The sequence below is a fragment of the Salmo trutta genome, chromosome 1 (genome assembly GCF_901001165.1).
Source record: "Salmo trutta chromosome 1, fSalTru1.1, whole genome shotgun sequence".
Classification (NCBI taxonomy): Eukaryota; Metazoa; Chordata; class Actinopteri; order Salmoniformes; family Salmonidae; genus Salmo; species Salmo trutta.
The window spans coordinates 4,622,607-4,648,766 of NC_042957.1; the positions used below are offsets into that span (position 1 = coordinate 4,622,607).

The following is a 26,160-nucleotide window of genomic DNA, read 5'->3' on the forward strand; positions in this document are numbered from 1 at the left end:
GATGACTGCGGCTATGTAGTGTCCCCATTAGTGACAGAACACTGAGCTAATCAAGGCACAACAAGAGAAGATTACCAACACCTACGCTGTGTGCTTTCGCTGGCTGCCCCTCCACCACAGAAAGCACTGAGCTAGGCTGATTTTTGGAGCTGCCTTACTCACAGGCCATATTTGTATGCGTCTTTAGTAACTCAAGGATTTTTTTTCTTCCACATTCTTTGCAAACTGATGTGACATGAAATTAATGCCAAAATGACATGTAAAACAGGCCAACAATTTTTATTTTAGCTAAACATCTGGGGCTCAAAACAGGCCCTGAATGATTGGTCGCCACTGTATCGGAGTATGGAAAGCACCAATTACAACACTGAGGCAAAACCTGTTAAACACCTTACACTATTTGCATTTTCAGACAATAGCCTCTAGGCCAGGGCTGCCCAACCCTGGAGATCTACTGTCCTGTAGGTTTTCAGTCCAACCCTCTTCCTGGAGATCTACTGTCCTGTAGGTTTTCAGTCCAACCCTCTTCCTGGAGATCTAACGTCCTGTAGGTTTTCAGTCCAACCCTCTTCCTGGAGATCTACTGTCCTGTAGGTTTTCAGTCCAACCCTCTTCCTGGAGATCTAATGTCCTGTAGGTTTTCAGTCCAACCCTCTTCCTGGAGATCTAATGTCCTGTAGGTTTTCAGTCCAACCCTCTTCCTGGAGATTTAACGTCCTGTAGGTTTTCAGTCCAACCCTCTTCCTGGAGATCTAACGTCCTGTAGGTTTTCAGTCCAACCCTCTTCCTGGAGATCTACTGTCCTGTAGGTTTTCAGTCCAACCCTCTTCCTGGAGATCTAACGTCCTGTAGGTTTTCAGTCCAACCCTCTTCCTGGAGATCTAATGTCCTGTAGGTTTTCAGTCCAACCCTCTTCCTGGAGATCTAACGTCCTGTAGGTTTTCAGTCCAACCCTCTTCCTGGAGATCTAACGTCCTGTAGGTTTTCAGTCCAACCCTAATTTAGCGTATCTGATTCATCTAGTTCAGGTCTTGTTGAGCAGCTAATAAGTAGAATCAGGTGTGTTAAATTAGGGTTGGACTGAAAACCCACAGGATGGTAGATCTCCAGGAAGAGGGTTGGACTGAAAACCCACAGGATGGTAGATCTCCAGGAAGAGGGTTGGACTGAAAAACCACAGGATGGTAGATCTCCAGGAGAGGGTTGGACTGAACAGGGTTGGACTGAAAACCCACAGGATGGTAGATCTCCAGGAACAGGGTTGGGCAGCCCTTGTCTAGAGGCTATATGAAGCTGAGCTGAATCCCTTACTCTTGTGGGAATTAGCCTATATGGATAAGGCTAAATTTGAAATGTTTCTTGAAGGAAAAATTATGGCAACACATAAACATGGAAGGACACAAAGGTGATGACAAAATCAGCTGACGAGACTGAATATAAACATTACACTGTTTTCTACCTGCATTTTACATTTACTGTACTTTTTTTTTTGTTTAACGAAATCTGAAAATGCTCTTCGTACCTGATAAGAATATTCATGGAACATTTGGAGTAGGTGCAACATACTAGTAAATGACAAGGGTTTGAGTGAGAGGTCTAACTGGTGATTCCAAGTGGCACACACACCTCTTCAAAGTGTGATTCCTCTTCAAAGTGTGCACAGTTCCTAAGTAATTTCAATGCACATTTATGACTCATAGAATATTCTTCAACTGTAAGGGGCTTTTTTTTTTTTTTAGCTCTCCTAGCTCTAGCAGTGCCATTGAGGAACTAGAGCAAGCACACTTGTAGTTGTTTTGTTTGGAACACAACCCTGCATCCACGCTTTTACACAGTTAATGTTGTTTATGAAATCCAAAAGCTGTCCATTTTTATAAATCTTTGTCTGGGTTTGGCGGGCATAATTTGAAAGCCTGTTCTGTTGGCGATATGACTAGCTAAAGCTGAAAAGCACAGATCCTGACCTTCGACAGCATGTTTAGCATGTTATTGTACAGCCGCTGCGTTCCAATTTAGACACTTATCAGTGTCACAGTCTGCCGTTTTCAACCTGTATACAGGTATAAGTGTAAATACTCTCCTGCATCAATACTCTCTGCATCTTCTCTGTATTCATTCTTAAATATCCCGTTACGTTCTTTTTGACTATGCTACTGATGTCCCTTTCTGTCTCCGTCCGTCCGTCTCTCTCTCCACAGTGTTCCAGGAGCGTCCGGAGCTTCCTCCCACCCAGGCCCAGGCCACAGCTCGCTGCATCCCTCCAGAACAGTACTCCTACACCGCCTCCATCCTCAGGCTGCTCCGAAACAAACCCTTCCTCCTCCTCATCCTCACATACGGTCAGTACTTAACCCCTTGTATCACTACTGAGCTGTGTTGAGCTGAGCTGTCCATGGCTATCCTGGTTATGCATCCATCCATCGTTTTTGGAACTGTGCCGGAGGACTGTGAAAACATACTGTGCTGTCTCGGTTATTATGTTTCAAGTAGGCACATGCTAGTTGTGAACTGTCTGCCAGTGTGTTACCTGTTCCACCTGACCTACAGTTACCTAGTGAACTACATTTTAGTCATTTAGTAGACACTCTTATCCAGAGCGACTTACAGGAGCAATTAGGGTTAAGTGCCTTGCTCAAGGGCACATCGACAGATTTTTCACCTAGTCGGCTCAGATTCGAACCAACAACGTTGTGGTTACTAGCCCAACACGTTTAACTGCTAGGCTACCTGCCACTCAGCAATGTGCCCATTTTTCCCACCCTGCATCACAGGTGAACCTTTAATGTGTTATCCTATGGGGAGGGACTCTGTGCCGGCTAGGACGTCATTGGATGTCCCCAGATCCACAAGGAAATGTTATGGTCGCATGTCAACGTGTAAAACAATGTTTCTTTTATGTTTCTCTTTTTTTTATTTTTTTTTTAAACTTATTACTCTCATATATTAATGGAAGCACTGTAGTTTACGGTGCTGAAAGAGTAGGGTCACATCTGGAAAGTACCAGGAGAAAACTGTGAAATAAGATGGCAACAACCAGGTAAGAATTCAGTACTTACCCATTTAATAGATAGTTTGTAGCTGCTAAGTACTGATAAAAGAGTGACAAATTATCCTGCTCGATATGTAGGAACAACTATTATAAAGAATGACGAATTATCTTAGTAGGAACAACTGTTTGTTACTGAAAAACAATCGATAATAGAGGATATATTTATTAAGAATGTACTGGGAACGTTCACTTATGCTGTATGTGGGCCATCCTAAAAAACGTGTACCTTAATGATAGTTTCTGTGTACCTTACTGTTAGTTTCTGTGTACCTTACCGTTAGTTTCTGTGTACCTTACTGTTAGTTTCTGTGTACGTTACTGTTAGTTTCTGTGTACCTTACTGTTAGTTTCTGTGTACCTTACTGTTAGTTTCTGTGTACCTTACTGTTAGTTTCTGTGTACCTTACTGTTAGTTTCTGTGTACCTTACTGATAAACACCACCATCAGAAGTAAGCTACTTTAATAAGTGAAACTTAATTTAATAGGACAGCATACAGTTTGTCCATGACTAGCAAATAGTTTCTATATAGCACAAGAAACCTCAATAATATAGTTTGTTAAAATGGGGGGCGATTCACGAACACTTGAATGAAAGGATTGTATATATTTATTTTGCTTCTTGTAGCATTCAATCATCATCATAGCCACAAAATAACATTACCATATAACTGAAGGTGGCAATTTTCTGAATGAATCAAACCACTGTCAAAAAAAAGAAAAAAAATGGTTTTTGTTGTAATCCAATCGTGGCACACCCAGACTGTGATTGGTATAGCAGGCTGTGTCCAGTTTGTCCTGGTACTTCTGGTCAACATGCGGATGCACATCACCCAGAGTCTCAACTGTGTGGTGGAAGGAGGCAGAGGAAAAACGTTGTTTTCTAGACAGCTTGGATCTGACGTTGGGCCATAGACATAACCAAGGCTTCGACGAAGTACCACGAGTACTACAACATACAGCCACAACATACACATGAACGTCAACACACACTCCCATCTGGAACAAAGACAACAGTGATTTACTGTCTCCTGCTGTGTGGGAAGTCCACAGTAATAGTAGAGTAATACCTTAACCTGCTGTGGGTGCTCTCTAAGAAAGCTCCCTGAAAGTCCCTGTTGGCTGTGCCTCACTTGCTCTTTCTCTCACCAACAGGACTGAACGTGGGCTGCTTTTATGCTGTGGGCACGCTACTGAACCGCATGATCATCGAGCATTACCCTGTAAGTCCTACAGTGCAGTATGTGGGCACTGAAACACATTGACAACACTACAACAATGGGCGTGTTATTTGGTTAACAGTATAAACATTCTAGAATACAACAATGGGCGTGTTATTTGGTTAACATTATAAACATTCTAGAATACAACAATGGGCGTGTTATTTGGTTAACAGTATAAACATTCTAGAAGTATAGTAAAAGGTCAGGAGAGATTACATTACTGAAGGGTGAAGTTATTCAACAAAGCCCTGTGTTATTCACCCTTACCTAAAGAGGGTTGTCGCTGGGGGTTGTCGCTGGTTATCGGCGGGGGTGTAGGGGGTTAGGGGGTTGTCGACAGGTGGCTGGGGGTTAGGGGGTTGTCGCCAGGTGGCTGGGTGTTAAACATGAACTTATAAAAACAGCAGCTCTTTGCTATATTTGTTGAGTCTCTCTCTAATCATGGTTTAGAGAGAGACTCAACAACTTTGCTGTGCGTTTTTTATTTTAGTCTGGCTCGAGGAAACTGTGCAGATACGATCTGAGCTATCTGATTGGCCAGCGGTAGGCCTATAGGTGCGCTTGATTTGCTCTCTGGGCCTGCTGGGTAGGTGGAGTTCTACCTTCAGACACATGAAATGGGAACACTTTGCCTTCCTGGCGCTAGGCCTGTGGAATCAAGTGCACATACCGCCAACAGTGCAAAATGAGTAAATAATAGAAACACAAGGCTTTACAGTTTTTTACGGAAATGTTTGGTGATCGACTAGGAATGGCTTGGAGAGCCAGTTGGTGACCACTGCCCTAAACCTATTGACCTGATCAGCATTAGTATAGAATTCAGTATCAAATAAAATGTTATTTGTCACATTTGCCAACTACAACAGGTGTGTAGACCTTACAGTGAAATGCTTACTTACAAGCCCTTAACCAATAATGCAATTTTAAAAAATTAATACAAAAATATACAAATAAGAAATAAAAGTAACTCGTAATTAAAGTGCAGCAGTAAAATAACAGTAGCGAGGCTATATACAAGGGGTACCGGTACAGAGTCAATGTGTGGGGGCACCGGTTAGTTGAGGTAATTGAGGTAATATGTAGTATATTACCAGTGATCTCCTACAGAAAGAGACTGTCACGTGCTCTGCCACGTGATATGATCTGTCTAGCTTGTAGAGCTTAACACTCCTCTGTTCAATACTGATGGAAACTCTCAACATACAGAAGCTCAGGGAAACCTGTTTCCAACCTAGCCAGTAGTGGGTTAGAATAGCATGCACAATGGTGCTGCTTCACAAATGGAGCCCTATTCCCTTGATAGTGCACTACTTTAGACCAGATCCCTATGGCACCCTATTCCCTATATAGTGCACTACTTTAGACCAGATCCCTATGGCACCCTATTCCCTATATAGTGCACTACTTTAGACCAGAGCTTTATGGCACCCTATTCCCTATATAGTGCACTACTTTAGACCAGAGCCCTATGGCACCCTATTCCCTATATAGTGCACTACTTTAGACCAGGGCTCTATGGCACCCTATTCCCTATATAGTGCACTACTTTAGACCAGAGCCGCAAGCACACACACACACACACACCCACACACACACACACACACACTAACCCTAGTCTCCCCTGTCTGTCCTGACCCGCAGGGTGAAGAGTTGAACGCAGGGAGGATAGGTCTCACCATCGTTATCGCTGGCATGGTGGGATCACTGATCTGTGGCATCTGGTTGGACAGAACCAAAACATACAAGTAAGTCAAGTCCAGGTTCTTTTAAAGTGCGTTTTACATGGGTCACAACAACACATCAAAATCATTCAGAATGAAGGTGGAATGGGGAAAGGCGTATGGACATACAGGAAGTTGGTCGACTTGCTTTGAGCCAATCCAGTGAACGAAGCTGGTTATGATGTCATCACAGCTAGTGTTGCCCACTGGGAAAGAAACTCGCTGTGCAGCTTTTTCACCAATGACTTGTGTGAGACGCTATTGTCTTCAGTTCTTGTACTGTCCATGTTTTATCCTCTCATGTTGTTGGCCGGCTGTGTGAGACTTCTAGGTCCTTGACTGTAGGATGTTGGTTTGTATTGTTAGGCTGGCTCCTTGACTGTAGGATGTTGGTTTGTATTGTTAGGCTGGCTTCTTGACTGTAGGATTTTGGTTTGTATTGTTAGGCTGGCTCCTTGACTGTAGGATGTTGGTTTGTATTGTTAGGCTGGCTCCTTGACTGTAGGATGTTGGTTTTTATTGTTAGACTGGCTCCTTGACTGTAGGATGTTGGTTTTTATTGTTAGACTGGCTCCTTGACTGTAGGATGTTGGTTTGTATTGTTAGGCTGGCTTCTTGACTGTAGGATGTTGGTTTGTATTGTTAAACTGGCTCCTTGACTGTAGGATGTTGGTTTGTATTGTTAGGCTGGCTCCTTGACTGTAGGATGTTGGTTTTTATTGTTAGACTGGCTCCTTGACTGTAGGATGTTGGTTTTTATTGTTAGACTGGCCCCTTGACTGTGTAGGATGTTGGTTTGTATTGTTAGGCTGGCCCCTTGACTGTAGGATGTTGGTTTGTATTGTTAGACTGGCTCCTTGACTGTAGGATGTTGGTTTGTATTGTTAGGCTGGCTCCTTGACTGTAGGATGTTGGTTTGTATTGTTAAACTGGCTCCTTGACTGTAGGATGTTGGTTTGTATTGTTAGGCTGGCTCCTTGACTGTAGGATGTTGGTTTGTATTGTTAGACTGGCTCCTTGACTGTAGGATGTTGGTTTGTATTGTTAGGCTGGCTCCTTGACTGTAGGATGTTGGTTTGTATTGTTAGGCTGGCTCCTTGACTGTGTAGGATGTTGGTTTGTATTGTTAGGCTGGCTCCTTGACTGTGTAGGATGTTGGTTTGTATTGTTAGGCTGGCTCCTTGACTGTGTAGGATGTTGGTTTGTATTGTTAGGCTGGCTCCTTGACTGTGTAGGATGTTGGTTTGTATTGTTAGGCTGGCTCCTTGACTGTGTAGGATGTTGGTTTGTATTGTTAGGCTGGCTCCTTGACTGTGTAGGATGTTGGTTTGTATTGTTAGGCTGGCTCCTTGACTGTGTAGGATGTTGGTTTGTATTGTTAGGCTGGCTCCTTGACTGTGTAGGATGTAGGTTTGTATTCTTCTTGGCTGACGTAGTTTCATGTTTTTTTTTCATGCTTGTTTGTTGTTTCATGTTTGTTGTTTCATGTTGCTGTCTGTCCCTCTGTTTCCTGCTGTGGCTGTGAGCTTGGGACAGGACAGGGTCCAGCTCTGTTTGTCCAGGTGCAGCCTGTTTATCTCTCCTAAACCCCTGACCCCTAACCTCTGGTCCCATGGGGTCACTGGCCATGAGTTCAGAGAGAACCCCCTCAGGGGTCCAAGGTTTTTTTATTTTTTACTTTAGTTTATTTAGTAAAAATGTTACTTAAACTTGTTTTGTTAAGGGCTTGTAAGTAAGCATTTCACTGTAAGGTCTACACCTGTTGCATGTGACAAATGAGATTAGATTTTTGTCGTCCAGTCCCTTGCTCCTCCTGTGAACCCATTCCTCACACGGTCGCTAGGTCAGGAAGAATGTTTATCATGTAACACGTGTTGTCACTGTACATGTTAGGACGTGACGTGTGCTATTCAAAGCTGGCCATTGGGTCATTCTCATTATAACCAGCAATAGTTACAAGTCTTTGCCCATTCTTAAACAGGGATGCATGAGAACCTTTGCTGCCAGTATAGTGATGATATAAGTGAAGTAGTAGACTCCACACTGGTGCTGTAAAGATACCTGCAGAAGAGGAAGAACTGTGAGAGATGAGTACATAGATAAAGACGTACGAGATCTGAGAACACAAGGTGTCGTAATAGTTCCTACTACAGTACAGATGTCTGTATCACCTGTATTCTGGCTGTAAGCGTTGCCGATGTTGAAGAGCTTTTCTGTAGACCGCAGAGATCTGTGTTGAGGGCTCCGTAGTTCCCGTTTAGCTCCGTGGCCGGCTGAGAATGCCACCTTGTTTTAGTTTGCCTAAGATGGATAGAGAGGGAGAACGTTTTATACTCGCTTGACGTCCTCATCTGAACCTGGCCATCATGACAACAGATTCAGTTCATTAGGACAATGTTACCTGCGTTCTCCTTTAGTTCCTCCACCTGTCTCTGTCTGGCCTCCAGTTGGGATGTTAAAGTTGGAGACATATGAATACCAAGCTTTCAGACCCTAGTTTCAGAACAAATGCAATCCACATATACTGTAAGTAGGGTTGCAAAATGCCAGGTACCTTCCCCAAATTCAGTTGGATTTTTTCTCTCAGAAATCCTGGTTGGAGGAATCCGGTTTTCCTGAATATTCCTTCATTATTCCGTATATCTTCCAACTGCAATATCAACTAATTTTGGGAGAGTTACCGCAATTTTGCAACCCTGACAATGTCGTCCAATGTTCTATGTGTAGGGTAGCCCGAAATATATTAATAAAATAAAAATAAGTCTCATCAACATTGTTTACTTGACCTTGTTCCTGCCCTACTCCCACTTTATCCTCTCAGCAAATAGGCATCCCCCGGTTGGTGTTCACTCCCACTTCATTGGTTGGCAGTCACTGTGTAAAGACGTACATGGGTGTATTCGACAGCACGTGTTCTGTCCACACCACCATGGGTGTATTCGACAACACGTGTTCTGTCCACACCACCATGGGTGTATTCGACAACACGTGTTCTGTCCACACCACCATGGATGGGTGTATTCGACAACACGTGTTCTGTCCACACCACCATGGGTGTATTAGACAGCACGTGTTCTGTCCACACCACCATGGGTGTGTTAGACAGCACGTGTTCTGTCCACACCACCATGGATGGGTGTATTCGACAGCACGCGTTCTGTCCACACCACCATGGATGGGTGTATTCGACAGCACGCGTTCTGTCCACACCACCATGGATGGGTGTATTCGACAGCACGTGTTCTGTCCACACCACCATGGATGGGTGTATTCGACAGCACGCTTTCTGTCCACACCACCATGGATGGGTGTATTCGACAGCACGCGTTCTGTCCACACCACCATGGATGGGTGTATTCGACAGCACGCGTTCTGTCCACACCACCATGGATGGGTGTATTCGACAGCACGCGTTCTGTCCACACCACCATGGATGGGTGTATTCGACAGCAAGTGTTCTGTCCACACCACCATGGGTGTATTCGACAGCACGTGTTCTGTCCACACCACCATGGGTGTATTCGACAGCACGTGGTCTGTCCACACCACCATGGGTGTATTCGACAGCACGTGGTCTGTCCACACCACCCTGGGTGTGTTAGACAGCACGCGTTCTGTCCACACCACCATGGGTGTGTTAGACAGCACGTGTTCTGTCCACACCACCATGGATGGGTGTATTTGACAGCACGCGGTCTGTCCACACCACCATGGGTGTGTATTCGACAGCACATGTTCTGTCCACACCACCATGGATGTATTCAGGGAAGTGAAACTCTCTCTGAATGTTGCAGATGGAATGCATGGAGCTGACAGGATGGATTTTATTCAGTTATTCATCGCTACTCTGTAATTGACATACCAGGATTATTACACCGCTGAACTGGTATTTAACCACAACTCTCATGTGTGTTGATTTGGATCTATCTGTGTATTGGATTTGTCTCTAGGATATGTCTGAGCAGCTAACCGATCGCTGCAGCTGTAAATAGCCCACCCAATCTACCTACCTCATCACAATATTGTTTTTATTTACTTTTCTGCTCTTTTGCACACCTGTATTCCTACTTGCACATCATCATCATCTGATCTTCTATCACTCCAGTGTTAATTTGCTAAATTGTAATTACTTCACTACTATGGGCCTATTTATTGCCTTACCTCCTCACGCCATTTGCACACACTGTATATAGACTTTCTTTTTTTTTCTCTATTGTGTTATTGACTGTATGCTTGTTTATTCCACGTGTAACTCTGTGTCGCACTGCTTTGCTTTATCTTGGCCAGGTCGCAGTTGTAAATGAACTTGTTCTCAACTAGCCTACCTGGTTAAATAAAGGTGAAATTAAAAAAAATGTCAGTGTGGATTTGATTTGTTTCTAGGATATCAGTGTATTCTGTGAATTGTGTGTAATGTCTCTGTGTTTCCCAGACCATGACTGATTTGATTAATTGATTTGTGTCTTTCAGACAGACTACCCTGACGGTCTACCTCATGTCCTTCGTAGGGATGTTGGTCTACGCCTTCACCCTCAGTCTGGGTCATCTCTGGGTAGTCTTCCTCACCGCTGGAGCTCTGGGGTAAGACCTCTTTCTCTCTGTCGCACTCGCTCGGTCTCGCCAGTATCAGATAGACTAAAATATCTTTGTATTGAGCTAAATTTAACTTGACTGATGACTAAACCAAGCTGCCCCAATTTAAAACACCATGAAAAATCTACTCTTTTTGGGTATCATTCTAACAAACACCCCTCATAAGTATACAGCCAATGGAATCTTTGCTAACGAGCTCAGTGACCATTGTCCCATTGCCTGCATTAGAGATGCTAAGCTACCTAAATCGTGTCCAATAATTATTACGAAGAGAAATTTCAGAACTTTCAATGAGCAACATTTCCTGTATGACCTGGGGTTGTATGATTGGGAGGATGTGTCCTCTTGTCTTTGATTCGGATCAGGCCCTTAAATGTTTTACCTTTCTGTTTAACTCTGTTGTAGATAAACATGCCCCATATAAAATATTACGGGTAAAAGAAACACATAACCCACGGCTCATGCATGAATTGTCTGAAAGATTTAATGAAAGAGACTTAGCTTGGCCTAAGGCTAGATTAACTGATTCTACCTCTGACTGGCAGCCCTTCAGACATTTGAGAAATAGATGTCTTACTGTCTCTCGGACAGGATACAATGTGTGCTTTCTGATGGTGTGAAGTTACCTCGATATTACTAAAGTTGTCCCAAAGGGGTCGATTTTGACACCTGTCCTCTTTACTAACTGCAAAAACCTGTAACATTCATCTGTATGCAGACGACACAAAAGTATGCTATTGCCCCTATGGCTGACTAGGCTATGCCATTTGTTGCTGCAATCAGATTTTGTCGCCTTGCAGAAAGTTCTTGTTGATACATTTTTTTTTTTTTTTTTACTTAATGCGTGAAAAACTAGGTATGCTTTCATTTTTTTGCTGAAATATTTGATGGCTTACACATTTATGCATTGGTGTTTCTTTCATTGAGCAGGTTCCCACCTATACATATCTGGGATTTTGGATTGACAATAATTTGACTTAAAAAAAAAACAAAAAAAACGAATGAGCTAGTTAAGAAGCTGAGATTTAAAGTAGGCTTATTTTATAGAAACAGATCATGCTTCTCCCTAAACAGCAGGAGGCAGATTGTACAGTCAACTTTCCAGCCAGTTCTTGACTACGGTGACACCATTTACCAGAATGCAACAGCTTTTAACTTCTTGGGGCTATGTGGGACGTTAGCGTGCCACCCGTGGCGCACCCTATCAACAGCAGGTGCATTTCAAGAGCGGCAAATTTGAAACCAAATAAATGTCAAAATTCAAATTTCTCAAACATACAACTAACTTACAGCCTTTGAAAGATAAACATCTCCTTAATCTAACCACGTTGTCCGATTTCAAAAAGGTTTTACGGGGAAAGCATAAAGTTAGGTTATGTTAGGAGAGTACATTGATAATAGCTGTGTGTAATGCATTGTTGATTCAAAGACAGGCGTCACCAAAACCATAAAATCAGCTAAAATTATGCACTAACCTTTTACAATCTCCATCAGATGACACTCCTAGGACATTATGTTAGACAATGCATGCATTTTTAGTTCTATCAAGTTCATATTTATATCTAAAAACAGCGTTTTACTATGGCGTTGATGTTCAGGAAATCGTTTCCCTCCAATACCGGCAGTCAAGTCATGACAACAAAATAATTAATTAATATTAGAAAACATTGGTAAAATATTATATTGTCATTCAAAGAATTATAAATTTACATCTCTTGAACGCAATGGACTTGCCAGATTTAAAATTAACCTTACTGGGAAATCACACTTTGCAATAATCTGAGCACTGCGCCCAGAAAAATACGCATTGCGATACAGACTAACCGCCATGTTGGAGAGATCTAAAATCGAAAATACTATGTAAATAATCCATTACCTTTGATTCTCTTCATCAGATGTCACTTCCAAAGAATCCCAGGTCCATAACGAATGTAGTTTTGTTCAAAAAAGCTCATCATTTATGTCCAAAAACCTCCGTGTTGTTAGCACATGATCTAAGCCAGCCGGACTTCACTTCACGAACGGAAAAAAATATATTTACGTTCGTTCAAACATGTCAAACGTTGTATCGCATAAATCATTAGGGCCTTTTTTAACCAGAACATGAATAAAATTCAAGGCGGACCATTGGGTTCTCTTTTAAAACGTTTCGGAATGAGAGTACCCACCATCAACTCGCGCGCCAGGCGTCTAATGGGCCATCACGTTCCATGGCTCTTCTTCAGTCAGATCCCACTGTAGAAGACTCAAAACACTTTGTAAAGGCTGGGGACAAGGCTGCTTCTTGTGGAAGCAATAGGAAGTGCCAAAACATTCCTCACCCCCTTTGTTTTTCAATGGTATAGGCTTAAAGTCAATTCAACACATCAGGTATCCACTTCCTGTCAGAATCTGTCTCAGGGTTTTGCCTGCCAAATGAGTTCTGTTATACTCACAGACACCATTCAAACAGTTTTTGAAACTTTAGGGTGTTTTCTATCCATATATAATAAGTATATGCATATTGTAGTTACTGGGTAGGATTAGTAACCAGATTAAATCGGGTACATTTTTTTATCCAGCCGTGAAAATACTGCCCCCTATACCCTAACAGGTTAACCCTTTGGATGCCGTCTACCATAGCTCCCTTCACTTTATCACAGGTGACCGTTTCAATACGCGCCACTGCATGCTGTATCAAAAAGTTGGCTGGTCCTCATTTAAACTCCCGTAGATCACTTCATTACTCACTCTTTGTTTTCAAAGCTCTACTATACAAGCTTCCTACCTACCTCAGGTCAGTGTTAAAAAAAAAGAAAAAATGAGAGACACCAAAACCGTTCACAGGGATGATTAATCCGATCTAGGTAAATCCAACTTCAGTTTTAGTGCACCCCATTTTTGGAATAGCCTACAAAACTCCTTGACTCTCGGGTACATGTAGGGCAGTTTAGGACTTTAATGTTGAATGAGTTTTTAATGAGAATTGCAACTGTTTGGATTGAATGTAAATAATTGTATTTGTGGTGTTTGAAGCTGTAGTGTTGATTTTGTCATTTGTAGTTACATTTTTTTTAATTGATCATTTTGAATATGTATTGTTGTTCTCAGGGCAACATTGTAAGATAAAAAAAGTAACTAGGCAAGTCAGTTAAGAACAAATTCTTATTTACGATGATGGCCTAGGAACAGTGCCTTGTTGAGGGGCAGAATGACAGATTTTTACCTTGTCAGCTCGGGGATTTGATCTAGCTGAAAGACATGTCCCAACGCTCTAACCACTAGGCTCCCTTGAGCCCCTGGTCTCAATGGGTTCCCCTGAACAAATATATCTCTCAACTCGTCTCTTTCTCTCTCTCTGCCCCCCTCTCTCTCTCTCTCTGCCCCCCTCTCTCTGCCCCCCCCCTCTCTCTCTCTCTCTCTCTGCCCCCCTCTCTCTGCCCCCCTCTCTCTGCCCCCCTCTCTCTTTCACGCTCTCTGTCTCTCTCTTAACACCTGAGATGCAACCCCTGTTCTCTAAATTATGCAGGAGAGGGGCAAGACTTGTCATTATGATATTTAGCTATGAATGTACAGAAAGCAGAAAGTATTCATTTATGAAGTCGTAAAGCTGTCTGTCAACCCAGGCTGTTCTGATAATGATTGAGGTGTGCCCCAGTCATTTATGTCCTGTTCTATTGCATATTTGTGACGTGTCTCCTTTCTCCTTGTTGAATCTGTGTGACAGACACAACCACGGAATGAAATAGAACACAAGAGTGTACAACAGGACTGAAACATCTGCCATCTTGATCAGGAAAATATTCATTCTAGATACCAAAAAAATAGGATCTCTGTGTATACATAAAGTACCAGTCAAAAGTTTATTTAAATTTTATTACTTTCTACATTGTAGAGTAGTAGTGAAGACATCAAAACTATGGATCACGTAGTAACCAATAGTGTTAAACAAATCTAAATATATTTCAGATTCTTCGAAGTAGCCACCCTTTGCCTCTGACGGCTTTGCACACTCTTGGCATTCTCTCAACCAGCTTCATGAGGTCACCTGGAATGAATTTCAATTAACAGGTGTGCCTTGTCAAAGTTAATTTGTGGAATTTCTTTCCTTCTCAATGTGTTTGAGTCAATCAGTTGTGTTGTGACAAGGTAGGGTTGGTATACAGAAGATAGCCCTATTTGGTAAAAGACCAAGTCCATATTATGGCAAGAACAGCTCAAATAAGCAAAGAGAAATGACAGTCCATTACTTTAAGACAGGAAAGTCAGTCAATCTGGAAAATTTCAAGAAATTTGAAAGTTTTTCTTCAAGTGCAGTTGCAAAAACCATCAAGCGCTATGATACAACTTGCTATCATGAGGACCGCCACAGGAAAGGAAGACAGGAAAGGAAGACCCAGAGTTAACTGCACCTCAGATTGCAGCCCAAATAAATGCTTCAGAGTTCAAGTAACAGACACATCAACAAACTGTTCAGAGGAGACTGCGTGAATCAGGCCTTCATGGTCAAATTTCTGCAAAGAAACCACAACTAAAGTACACCAGTAAGAAGAGACTTGCTTGGGCCAAGAAACATGAGCAATGGACATTAGACCGGTGGAAAACTGTCCTTTTTGGTCTGGTGTACAAGTTTGAGATTTTTTCTTCTTCCAACTGCCGTGTCTTAGTGAGATGCAGAGTAGGTGACCGGATGGTCTCTGCATGTGTGGTTCCCACCGTGAAGCATGGAGGAGGAGGTGTGGGGGTGCTTTGCTGTTGACACAGTCTGTGATTTATTTAGAACTCAAGGGACACTTGACCAGCATGGCTACCACAGCATTCTACAGTGATACGCCATCCCATCTGGTTTGCGCTTTGTAGGATGACCCAAAACACCTCCAGGTTGGTAAGGGCTATTTGACCAAGAAGGAGAGTGATGGAGTGCTGCATCAGATGACCTACCCTCCACAATCACCACCCTACCTCAACCCAATTGAGATAGTTTCGGATGAGTTGGACCGCGAAGTGAAGGAAAAGCAGCCAACAAGTGCTCAGCATATGTGGGAACTCCTTCAAGACTGCTGGAAAAGTATTCCAGGTGAAGCTGGTTGAGAGAATGCCAAGAGTGTTCAAAGCTGTCATCAAGGCAAAGGGTGGCTACTTTGAAGAATCTCAAATATCAAATATATTTTGTATTGTTTAACACTTTTTTTTAGTTACTACATGATTCCATATGTGTTATTTCATAGTGTTGATGTCTTCACTATTATTCTACAATGTAGAAAATAGTAAAGATTAAGAAACCCTTGAATGAGTAGGTTTCCAAACTTTTGACTGGTACTGTATTTGAAGCTGTAATAAGTGTTATAATATTTCCATCTGTCTATATAGCGCTTTATTGTAAGTGTGTGTGCAGGTTCTTCATGACAGGCTACCTGCCCCTGGGCTTTGAGTTTGGAGTGGAGCTGACCTATCCCGAGTGTGAAGGCACCTCTTCAGGCCTGCTCAACTGCTCTGCACAGGTGAACACACACACAGCAGCTGCTGTAGACAGTTGGCAAATCAAAGCTTTTGGTATCCATGGAAATACAGTGCATTTGGAAAGTATTCAGACCTTGACTTTTTCCTTATTTTGTTACGTTAGTCTTAATCTAAAATAGAATAAATAACTTTTTTTTCCTTCACCAATCTACAAATACCCCGTAATGACAAAGCAGATGTTTTTATGTTTTTTAAATTTATTTATATATATATATATATATATATATATATATATATATATATATATATATATATATATATATATATATATATATATATATATATATATATATATATATATATATATAAACTGAAATCACATTTACATAAATATTCAGACCCTTTGCTCAGTAGTTTGTTGAAGCACCTTTTGGCAGCGATTACAGCCTAGAGTCTTCTTGGGTATGATGCTACAAGCATGGCACACCTGTATTTGTGGAGTTTCTCCCATTCTGCTCTGCAGAGCCTCTCAAGCTCTGTCAGGTTGGATGGGGAGTGTTGCTGCACAGGTATTTTCAGGTCTCTCCAGTTGATCAAGTTCAAGCCTGTTCAAGCTCTAGCTGGGCCGCTCAAGGATATTGGGACTTGTCCCGAAGCCACTCTTGCGTTGTCTTGGCTGTGTGCTTAGGGTCGTTGTCCTGTTGGAAGTGAACCTTCGTCCAAGTCTGAAGCCCTGAGCGCTCTGGAGCAGGTTTTCATCAAGGATATCTTTATATTTTGCTCTGTTCCTCTTTCCCTCAATCCTGAATAGTCTCCCAGTCCCTGCTACTGAAAGACATCCCCACAGCATGATGCTGCCACCACCATGCTTCACTGTTGGTATGGTGCCAGGTTTCTTCCAGATGTGACACTTGGCATTCAGGCCAAAGAGTTCAGTCTTGGTTTCATCAGACCAGAGAATATTGTTTCTTATGGTCAGAGTTCTTTAGATACCGTTTGGCAAACTCCAAGCGGGCTGTCATGTGCCTTTTACTGAGGAGTGGCTTCTGTCTGGCCACTCTACCATAAAGGCCTGATTGGTGGAGTGCTGCAGATGGGAGAATCCACCAGAAGGACAACCATCTCCACAGAGGAACTCTAGAGTTCTGTCAGAGTGACCATCGGGTTCTTGGTCACCTCCCTGACCAAGGCCCTTCTCCCCAAATTGCTCAATTTAACCGGGCGGCCAGCTCTAGGAAGAGTCTTGGTGGTTCCAAACTTCTTCCATTTATGAATGATGGAGGCCACTGTGTTCTTGGGGACCTTCAATGCTGCAGGCTTTTTTTTTGTACCCTTCCCCAGATCTATGCCTCGACACAATCCTGTCTCAGAGCTCTACGGGCAATTCTTTTGACCTCATGGCTTGGTTTTTGCTCTGACATGCACTGTCAACTGTGGGACCTTATATAAACAGGTGTGTGCCTTTCCACATCATGTCCAATCAATTTAATTTACTACAGGTGGACTCCAAGTTGTAGAAACATCTCAAGAATGATCAATGGTAACAGGATGCACCTGAGCTCAATTTCGAGTCTCATAGCAAAGGGTCTGAATACGAATGTGAATAAGGTATTTTTGTTTTATTTTTAATAAATTAGCAAACATTTTTAAAACCTGTTTTCACTTTGTCATAATGGGGTATTGTGTGTAGATTGACAACTATTTAATTCATTTTAGAAAAAATCTTTAACATAACAAAATGTGGAAAAAGGGAAGGGTTGTGAATACTTTCCAAATGCTGTGTGAGTAGATACACATATATCAAAAACATACTGTTGACAGGTAGGCTATGGTGTAATTGAATGTTTTGCTTTGTGTGGTAGGTTTTCTGGGTTTTGACACTTATGTAGCCCCACCCATCTCTTTTAAGGGTTGATCTGATTTGATCTGAGCGTTCTGTACTAACTTGCTAGCTACTTCCAGACATCTCAGTGAGAGAGAGAGAGAGAACAGCTCACTGAACATGACTTGCCCTTCCAGAGCTGGTTAAGCTGTTACGTTAACAGAGCATTGGTGACTGCAACTGTGCTGACAGTTTGTAAATTCAGAGCATTTTGCTTTCAGTTTGACACCAGCCATATTCAACAGATGTTGCACGTTCGTAAATTCATCAGTTATTCTGCACTTTTGTTAAGACCTGTAGCTAGCTAACTAGCTAACCATTCCCAACTCTGTTAACCAGTTTAAGTATGGCAGTGATACATTTGGTGTGCCCCACAGTTTGGGAACTACTGGTGTAGAGGGCCACTTCCCCCGACAGGTGTTTGGTGTCATTTTCACTATCTGTCAAGGAAAGATAATTGATAACTCACTTTCTCTGTCTCTCTCTCTCTCTATATATATATATATATATATATATATATATATATATATATATATATATATATATATATATATATATATATATATATACACATACACATAGGTGTTTGGTATCATGTTCACTATCTGCCAGGGGAAGATCATAGATAACTACGGGACTCTGGCAGGAAACATCTTCCTCTGTGTCTTCCTCTTCATCGGATCGGTCCTCACAGGTAAAATACCTTTTTCTAATAATAATGATGATGATGGTGGTCAAAAGTAGTGCACTACATAGGGAATAGGGTGCAATTGGCTACTGTAGTCCACATTCACCCACATGAGAGGAAAGTGAGCCTACTGTTAATGATTGGGCCTGAAGGGTTAACTCCTGAGAGCTGCTGTGTTATTCCTTAAATACATCCATACTGGCTACTGGAGAACATCAGGGCTGAAGTCCAAGTTCACCAACGTGACAATAGACTATCCCTAAACTCGGTCCTCTGGACCCTAACACTACATAGCTGATTCAAATGATCAAAGATTGATGATTAGTTGATTTGTTTGAATCAGCTGTGTAGTGCTGGGGAAAAAAACCAAAACGTGTACCCAGTGGGGGCCTCGGGACTGAGTTTGAGAAACCCTGCACTAGATGATAATGTTAATGATGTGAAGGGTTAAAGGTCAGTCCAGAGGGTTACTGCATTGACAGTATTTAGGGGAGAACTATAAATCAATGAGCCCTAAACTCCTCTTATTAAAGTACATACTGGTTATTGGAGACCAGGGCTAAAGTCCCAGGTTCATTTATGTTAATGATTTATTGATTGTATGACTAGAAGGGTTAAAGGTCAGCAACAGAGGGTTACTGCATGGGCAGTATTTAAGGTAAACTATAGTTAAATAAAGGTTAAATTAAACATGTAAATAATTGGTGGTCATGAGTTGACTTGTCAATCTGAACCATAGCTAATGCACTACGCAGTGTTGCAATATTAACAAAGTCATAAACCACTGTGTTATGAATTAGTCGTTCCAGCTTTTTTATTAAAGGATTTATGTACTGTGCATGTCTAGTACGGTGTACCTTTTTGTATTGAGTGCCCTCTAGTGGAAGCTGTACCTTACTGTCTTTGCTACAGGTAATATTCCTTCATGCTATTTCACAAGCAACACAACTGCCTTTCCCCAGTGACACAAATGATGTATTCACCTGATCCACGTATCAAACTCCCCTCCTTGAGGGTGGAGTGTCTGCGGGTTTTCACCCCTCACAGATTAGTTAGGAACGCCCACCCTCACCTGGTTGTCTAGGTCTTGATTAGTTAGGAACTCCCCTCACCTGGTTGTCTAGGTTTTAATTGATTAGTTAGGAACTCTCACCTGGTTGTCTAGGTCTTAATTGATTAGTTAGGAACCCTCACCTGGTTGTCTAGGTCTTAATTGATTAGTTAGGAACCCTCACCTGGTTGTCTAGGTCTTAATTGATTAGTTAGGAACTCTCACCTGGTTGTCTAGGTCTTAATTGATTAGTTAGGAACCCTCACCTGGTTGTCTAGGTCTTAATTGATTAGTTAGGAACCCTCACCTGGTTGTCTAGGTCTTAATTGATTAGTTAGGAACTCTCACCTGGTTGTCTAGGTCCTAATTGATTAGTTAGGAACTCTCACCTGGTTGTCTAGGTCTTAATTGATTAGTTAGGAACTCTCACCTGGTTGTCTAGGTCTTAATTGATTAGTTAGGAACTCTCACCTGGTTGTCTAGGTCTTAATTGATTAGTTAGGAACTCTCACCTGGTTGTCTAGGTCTTAATTGATTAGTTAGGAACCCTCACCTGGTTGTCTAGGTCTTAATTGATTAGTTAGGAACCCACACCTGGTTGTCTAGGTCCTAATTGATTAGTTAGGAACCCACACCTGGTTGTCTAGGTCCTAATTGATTAGTTAGGAACCCACACCTGGTTGTCTAGGTCTTAATTGATTAGTTAGGAACCCACACCTGGTTACCTGGTTGTCTAGGTCTTAATTGATTAGTTAGGAACCCACACCTGGTTGTCTAGGTCTTAATTGATTAGTTAGGAACCCACACCTGGTTACCTGGTTGTCTAGGTCTTAATTGATTAGTTAGGAACCCACACCTGGTTGTCTAGGTCTTAATTGATTAGTTAGGAACCCACACCTGGTTACCTGGTTGTCTAGGTCTTAATTGATTAGTTAGGAACCCACACCTGGTTACCTGGTTGTCTAGGTCTTAATTGATTAGTTAGGAACCCACACCTGGTTACCTGGTTGTCTAGGTCTTAATTGATTAGTTAGGAACCCACACCTGGTTACCTTGTTGTCTAGGTCTTAATTGATTAGTTAGGAACCCACACCTGGTTACCTGGGTCTTAATTGATTAGTTAGGAACCCACACCTGGTTAACTGGTTGTCTAGGTCTTAATTGATTAGTTAGGAACCCTCACCTGGTTAACTGGTTGTCTAGGTCTTAATTGATTAGTTAGGAACCCACACCTGGTTACCTAGGTCTTAATTGGACACCACTGACCTGAACCGTATAACACCTGTTCATGGAATTGTATAGAGATCTGCTGAAGGGTGATGTGTTGCAGGCTGGCATCAAAGTGGCTGGCACACATCTCACTAGTCTTACATAAATACTAAACATGCATGTCCACTTTTTAAGAAATGTATTTCTTCTCTCCAGGCTTCATCAAGTCAGACCTGCAGAGACAGAAGGCCAACCAGTTAGCCAAGGCAGCTGTAAGTGTGGGGGGCTGGTTGAGGGGGGGGGGGGGGTTAGGGCAGTGTGTGTGTTAAATCCATTTCTGTGTAGCTATGTATGCATGTCTGGTGCAGTATGCTCCGAAAGTCACCTTACAGTATTTTGCTGTTGCTCCTAGAATAACTTGTCTCATGCTGAATTGCATGTCTGTCTGTTTAATGTTCTCTGTGTCGTGTGTGTGTGTGTGTGTGTGTGTGTGTGTCTGTTTAACGTCCTGTGTGTGTGTCTGTTTAACGTCCTGTGTGTGTGTGTCTAACGTCCTCTGTGTGTGTGTGTGTGTCTAACGTCCTCTGTGTGTGTGTGTGTGTGTGTGTGTGTCTAACGTCCTCTGTGTGTGTGTCTAACGTCCTCTGTGTGTGTGTCTAACGTCCTCTGTGTGTGTGTCTAACGTCCTCTGTGTGTGTGTCTAACGTCCTCTGTGTGTGTGTCTAACGTCCTCTGTGTGTGTGTCTGTTTAACGTCCTCTGTGTGTGTGTCTGTTTAACGTCCTCTCTGTGTGTGTGTGTGTGTCTGTTTAACGTCCTCTGTGTGTGTGTGTCTAACGTCCTCTGTGTGTGTGTCTGTCTAACGTCCTCTGTGTGTGTGTGTCTAACGTCCTCTGTGTGTGTGTGTGTGTCAGTTTAACGTCCTCTGTGTGTGTGTGTCTAACGTCCTCTGTGTGTGTCAGTTTAACGTCCTCTGTGTGTGTGAGTAAGGGGTTATTAACACTATCTATCTATCTCAGACTGGCACGTTTATTCCAGTAAAGTCAGAAGACGTCAAATTTGACCACTTTGATAGGTGACCTCAATAGGATGATCAGATCAGGTCGCTCTTGGAAAACCTAGTAACTCCATTTGCCCCAAAAATGTTTTTTTCCTTCATTTATTGAAAGCAGTAACGCCCCTCAATTCAAAATAACTTCTGAAGTTTCGTAAATGTATGTTTGTTTTGGTAACACTTGACATCCTGCGCCATAAAACGTTATGACACGGTCATAACAGCTGACATAACTTATCGTAACTTGTCGTAATATGGTCATAACTGTCATGACATATATTTAAAACGGTTGTGCATTCGGAAAGTATTCAGACCCCTTGACTTTTTCCACATTTTGTTACATTAAATCGTTATTCTAAAATTGATTAAATAGTTGTTTTTTTCACCAATCTACACACAATACCCCATAATGACAAAGCAATAACAGGTTTGCAGAATTTTCTTTACAAAAATGGAAATATCACATTTTACAGCAGCGATTTACAGCCTTGTTTTCTTGGGTATGACGCTACACGCTTGGCACACCTGTATTTGGGGAGTTTCTTTGGAAATCCTCTCAAGTTCTGTCAGGTTGGACGAGGAGCGTCGCTGTGCAGTTATTTTCAGGTCTCCCCAGAGATGTTGATCGGGTTCAAGTCCAGGCTCTGGCTGGGCAACTCAAGGACATTCAGAGACTTGTCCCGAAGCCACTCCTGTGTTGTCTTGGCTGTGTGCTTAGGGTTGATGTCCTGTTGGAAGGTGAACCTTCGCCCCAGTCTGAGGTCCTGAGTGCTCTGGAGCAGGTTTTCATCAAGGATCTCTCTGTACTTTGCTGTGTTCATTTTTCAATCGATCCTGACTAGTCTCCCAGTCCATGCATGATGCTGCCATCCATGTTTCACTGTAGGGATGGTGCCAGGTTTCCTCCAGATGTGACGCTTGGCATTCAGACCAAATCTTGGTTTCAACAGACCAGAGAATCTTGTTTCTCATGGTCAGAGTCCTTTAAGTGCCGTTTGGCAAACTCCAAATGGACTGTCATGTGACTTTTACTGAGGGGCTTCTGTCTGGCCGCTCTACCATGAAGGCCGGATTGGTGGAGCGTTGCAGAGATGGTTGTCCCATCTCCACAGAGGAACTCTGGGGCTCTGTCAGTGACCATTGGGTTCTTGGTCACCTCCCTGACCAAAGCCCTCCTCTCTGGATTCTTCAGTTTGGCCGGGCGACCAGCTCTAGGAAGAGTCTTGGCGGTTCCAAACTTCTTGCATTTTAGAATGATGGAGGCCACGGTGTTCTTGGGGAACTTCAATGCTGCAGAAATGTTTTGGTACCCTTCCCCAGATCTGTGCCTCGACACAATCCTATCTCGGAGCTCTACGGACAATTCCTTCGACCTCATGGCTTGATTTCTGCTCTGACATGCACTGTCAACTGTGGGACCTTTTATATAGACATGGTGTGTGCCTTTCCAAATCATGTCCAATCAATTGAAATGACCACAAGTTGTAGAAACATCTCAAGGATGATCAATGGAAACAGGATGCATCTGAGCTCAATTTGAAATCGCAGTCTGAATACTTATGTAAATAAGGTATTTCTGTTTTTCGCTTTGGTATTGTGTGTAGATTGATGAGGGGAAAAAATTAATTATCAATTTTAGAATAAGGCTGTAATGTAACAAAATGTAGAAAAAGAAGGGATCGGAATACTTTCAGAATGTATATAGCTTTATTTTATGGCTGGTTATGACACTGACAAGTGTCAAAACCCACAAAACCTTCCACACAAAACATTCCATTACACCATAATCTACTCGTCAACAGTATGTTATATAACATTTTCTAAAATTGACCATATTAAATGATCATTGTTAATTGAGCACACATTGATGTCAGACATGCACCTACCCCAATCAAATCAAATGTATTTATATAGCCCTTCTTACATCAGCTGATATATCGAAGTGCTGAACAGAAACCCAGCCTAAAACCCCAAACAGCAAGCAATGCAGGTGTAGAAGCACGGTGGCTAGGAAAAACTCCCAAGAAAGGCCGGAACCTAGGAATAAACCAGGCTATGAGGGGTGGCCAGTCCTCTTCTGGCCCCAATGCTCTGTTGCTGATGACTGGGACGAATGCAGGAGCAGGACAAGACACCTTTTTGACTGATATAAGGACATGTACGGGATGGGCCTGTACGGCTTAGATGATTATGAAGGTCTTAATGCTTCTTGACAGTGTTCATAAAGTGTGTTTTTATTTAGTCCAAATAAAGTGACACATAATGGTTATAATGCTTCATTACTGTTATAGTGTGTTTTCTACAATTTATTTAAAATATAATAATCAAAAACATGACTAAAGTATTCATTACAACAACAACGTGTATATAAGAAACAAACTTTCAAACAAAAGGAAACTTCTTGGCAGGAAAAAAAAGATTTGATTAAATCAACAGTGTCATTCTGTATTATCATGTTTTGTGTGGATCCCAGGAAGAGTAGCTGCTGCATGTTCAGTATCTAATGAACCCCAGGAAGAGTAGCTGCTGCATGTTCAGTAGTTAATGGACCCCAGAAAGAGTAGCTGCTGTATGTCCAGTAGTTAATGGTCCCCAGGAAGTGTAGCTGCTGCATGTTCAGTAGTTAATGAACCCCAGGAAGAGTAGCTGCTGCATGTTCAGTAGTTAATGAACCCCAGGAAGAGTAACTGCTGCATGTTCAGTAGTTAATGAACCCCAGGAAGAGTAGCTGCTGCATGTTCAGTAGTTAATGGACCCCAGGAAGAGTAGCTGCTGCATGTTCAGTATCTAATGGACCCCAGGAAGAGTAGCTGCTGCATGTTCAGTAGTTAATGAACCCCAGGAAGAGTAGCTGCTGCATGTTCAGTAGTTAATGAACCCCAGGAAGAGTAGCTGCTGCATGTTCAGTAGTTAATGAACCCCAGGAAGAGTAGCTGCTGCATGTTCAGTAGTTAATGAACCCCAGGAAGAGTAGCTGTTGCATGTCCAGTAGTTAATGGACCCCAGGAAGAGTAGCTGCTGCATATTCAGTATCTAATGGACCCCAGGAAGAGTAGCTGCTGCATGTTCAGTAGTTAATGAACCCCAGGAAGAGTAGCTGCTGCATGTTCAGTAGTTAATGAACCCCAGGAAGAGTAGCTGCTGCATGTTCAGTAGTTAATGGATCCCAGGAAGAGTAGCTGCTGCATGTTCAGTATCTAATGGACCCCAGGAAGAGTAGCTGCTGCATGTTCAGTAGTTAATGAACCCCAGGAAGAGTAGCTGCTGCATGTACAGTATCTAATGAACCCCAGGAAGAGTAGCTGCTGCATGTTCAGTATCTAATGAACCCCACGAAGAGTAGCTGCTGCATGTTTAGTAGTTAATGAACCCCAGGAAGAGTAGCTGCTGCATGTTCAGTAGTTAATGGACCCCAGGAAGAGTAGCTGCTGCATGTTCAGTATCTAATGGACCCCAGGAAGAGTAGCTGCTGCATGTTCAGTATCTAATGAACCCCAGGAAGAGTAGCTGCTGCATGTTCAGTAGTTAATGAACCCCAGGAAGAGTAACTGCTGCATGTTCAGTAGTTAATGAACCCCAGGAAGAGTAGCTGCTGCATGTTCAGTAGTTAATGGACCCCAGGAAGAGTAGCTGCTGCATGTTCAGTATCTAATGGACCCCAGGAAGAGTAGCTGCTGCATGTTCAGTAGTTAATGAACCCCAGGAAGAGTAGCTGCTGCATGTTCAGTAGTTAATGAACCCCAGGAAGAGTAGCTGCTGCATGTTCAGTAGTTAATGAACCCCAGGAAGAGTAGCTGCTGCATGTTCAGTAGTTAATGAACCCCAGGAAGAGTAGCTGTTGCATGTCCAGTAGTTAATGGACCCCAGGAAGAGTAGCTGCTGCATATTCAGTATCTAATGGACCCCAGGAAGAGTAGCTGCTGCATGTTCAGTAGTTAATGAACCCCAGGAAGAGTAGCTGCTGCATGTTCAGTAGTTAATGAACCCCAGGAAGAGTAGCTGCTGCATGTTCAGTAGTTAATGGATCCCAGGAAGAGTAGCTGCTGCATGTTCAGTATCTAATGGACCCCAGGAAGAGTAGCTGCTGCATGTTCAGTAGTTAATGAACCCCAGGAAGAGTAGCTGCTGCATGTACAGTATCTAATGAACCCCAGGAAGAGTAGCTGCTGCATGTTCAGTATCTAATGAACCCCAGGAAGAGTAGCTGCTGCATGTTCAGTAGTTAATGAACCCCAGGAAGAGTAGCTGCTGCAT

The 26,160-nt window shown here is 42.5% G+C and overlaps 1 protein-coding gene across 2 annotated transcripts in view; it reads left to right on the plus strand.

Annotated features, from left to right (window-relative positions):
* The window catches only part of LOC115151799 (feline leukemia virus subgroup C receptor-related protein 2), a 55,395-nt gene that overhangs the window by 27,563 nt on the left and 1,672 nt on the right, over positions 1-26,160 (plus strand). The window contains exons 3-9 of one of the 2 annotated variants that reach the window (XM_029696158.1): positions 2,199-2,339; positions 4,203-4,270; positions 5,912-6,015; positions 10,462-10,572; positions 15,959-16,064; positions 18,518-18,599; positions 21,070-21,125. In XM_029696158.1, the coding sequence (XP_029552018.1) occupies positions 2,199-2,339; positions 4,203-4,270; positions 5,912-6,015; positions 10,462-10,572; positions 15,959-16,064; positions 18,518-18,599; positions 21,070-21,125 (668 nt within the window). Of the gene's footprint in view, positions 1-2,198; positions 2,340-4,202; positions 4,271-5,911; positions 6,016-10,461; positions 10,573-15,958; positions 16,065-18,487; positions 18,600-21,069; positions 21,126-26,160 lie in introns of both variants that reach the window. The other variant, XM_029696074.1, reaches the window with a different exon arrangement.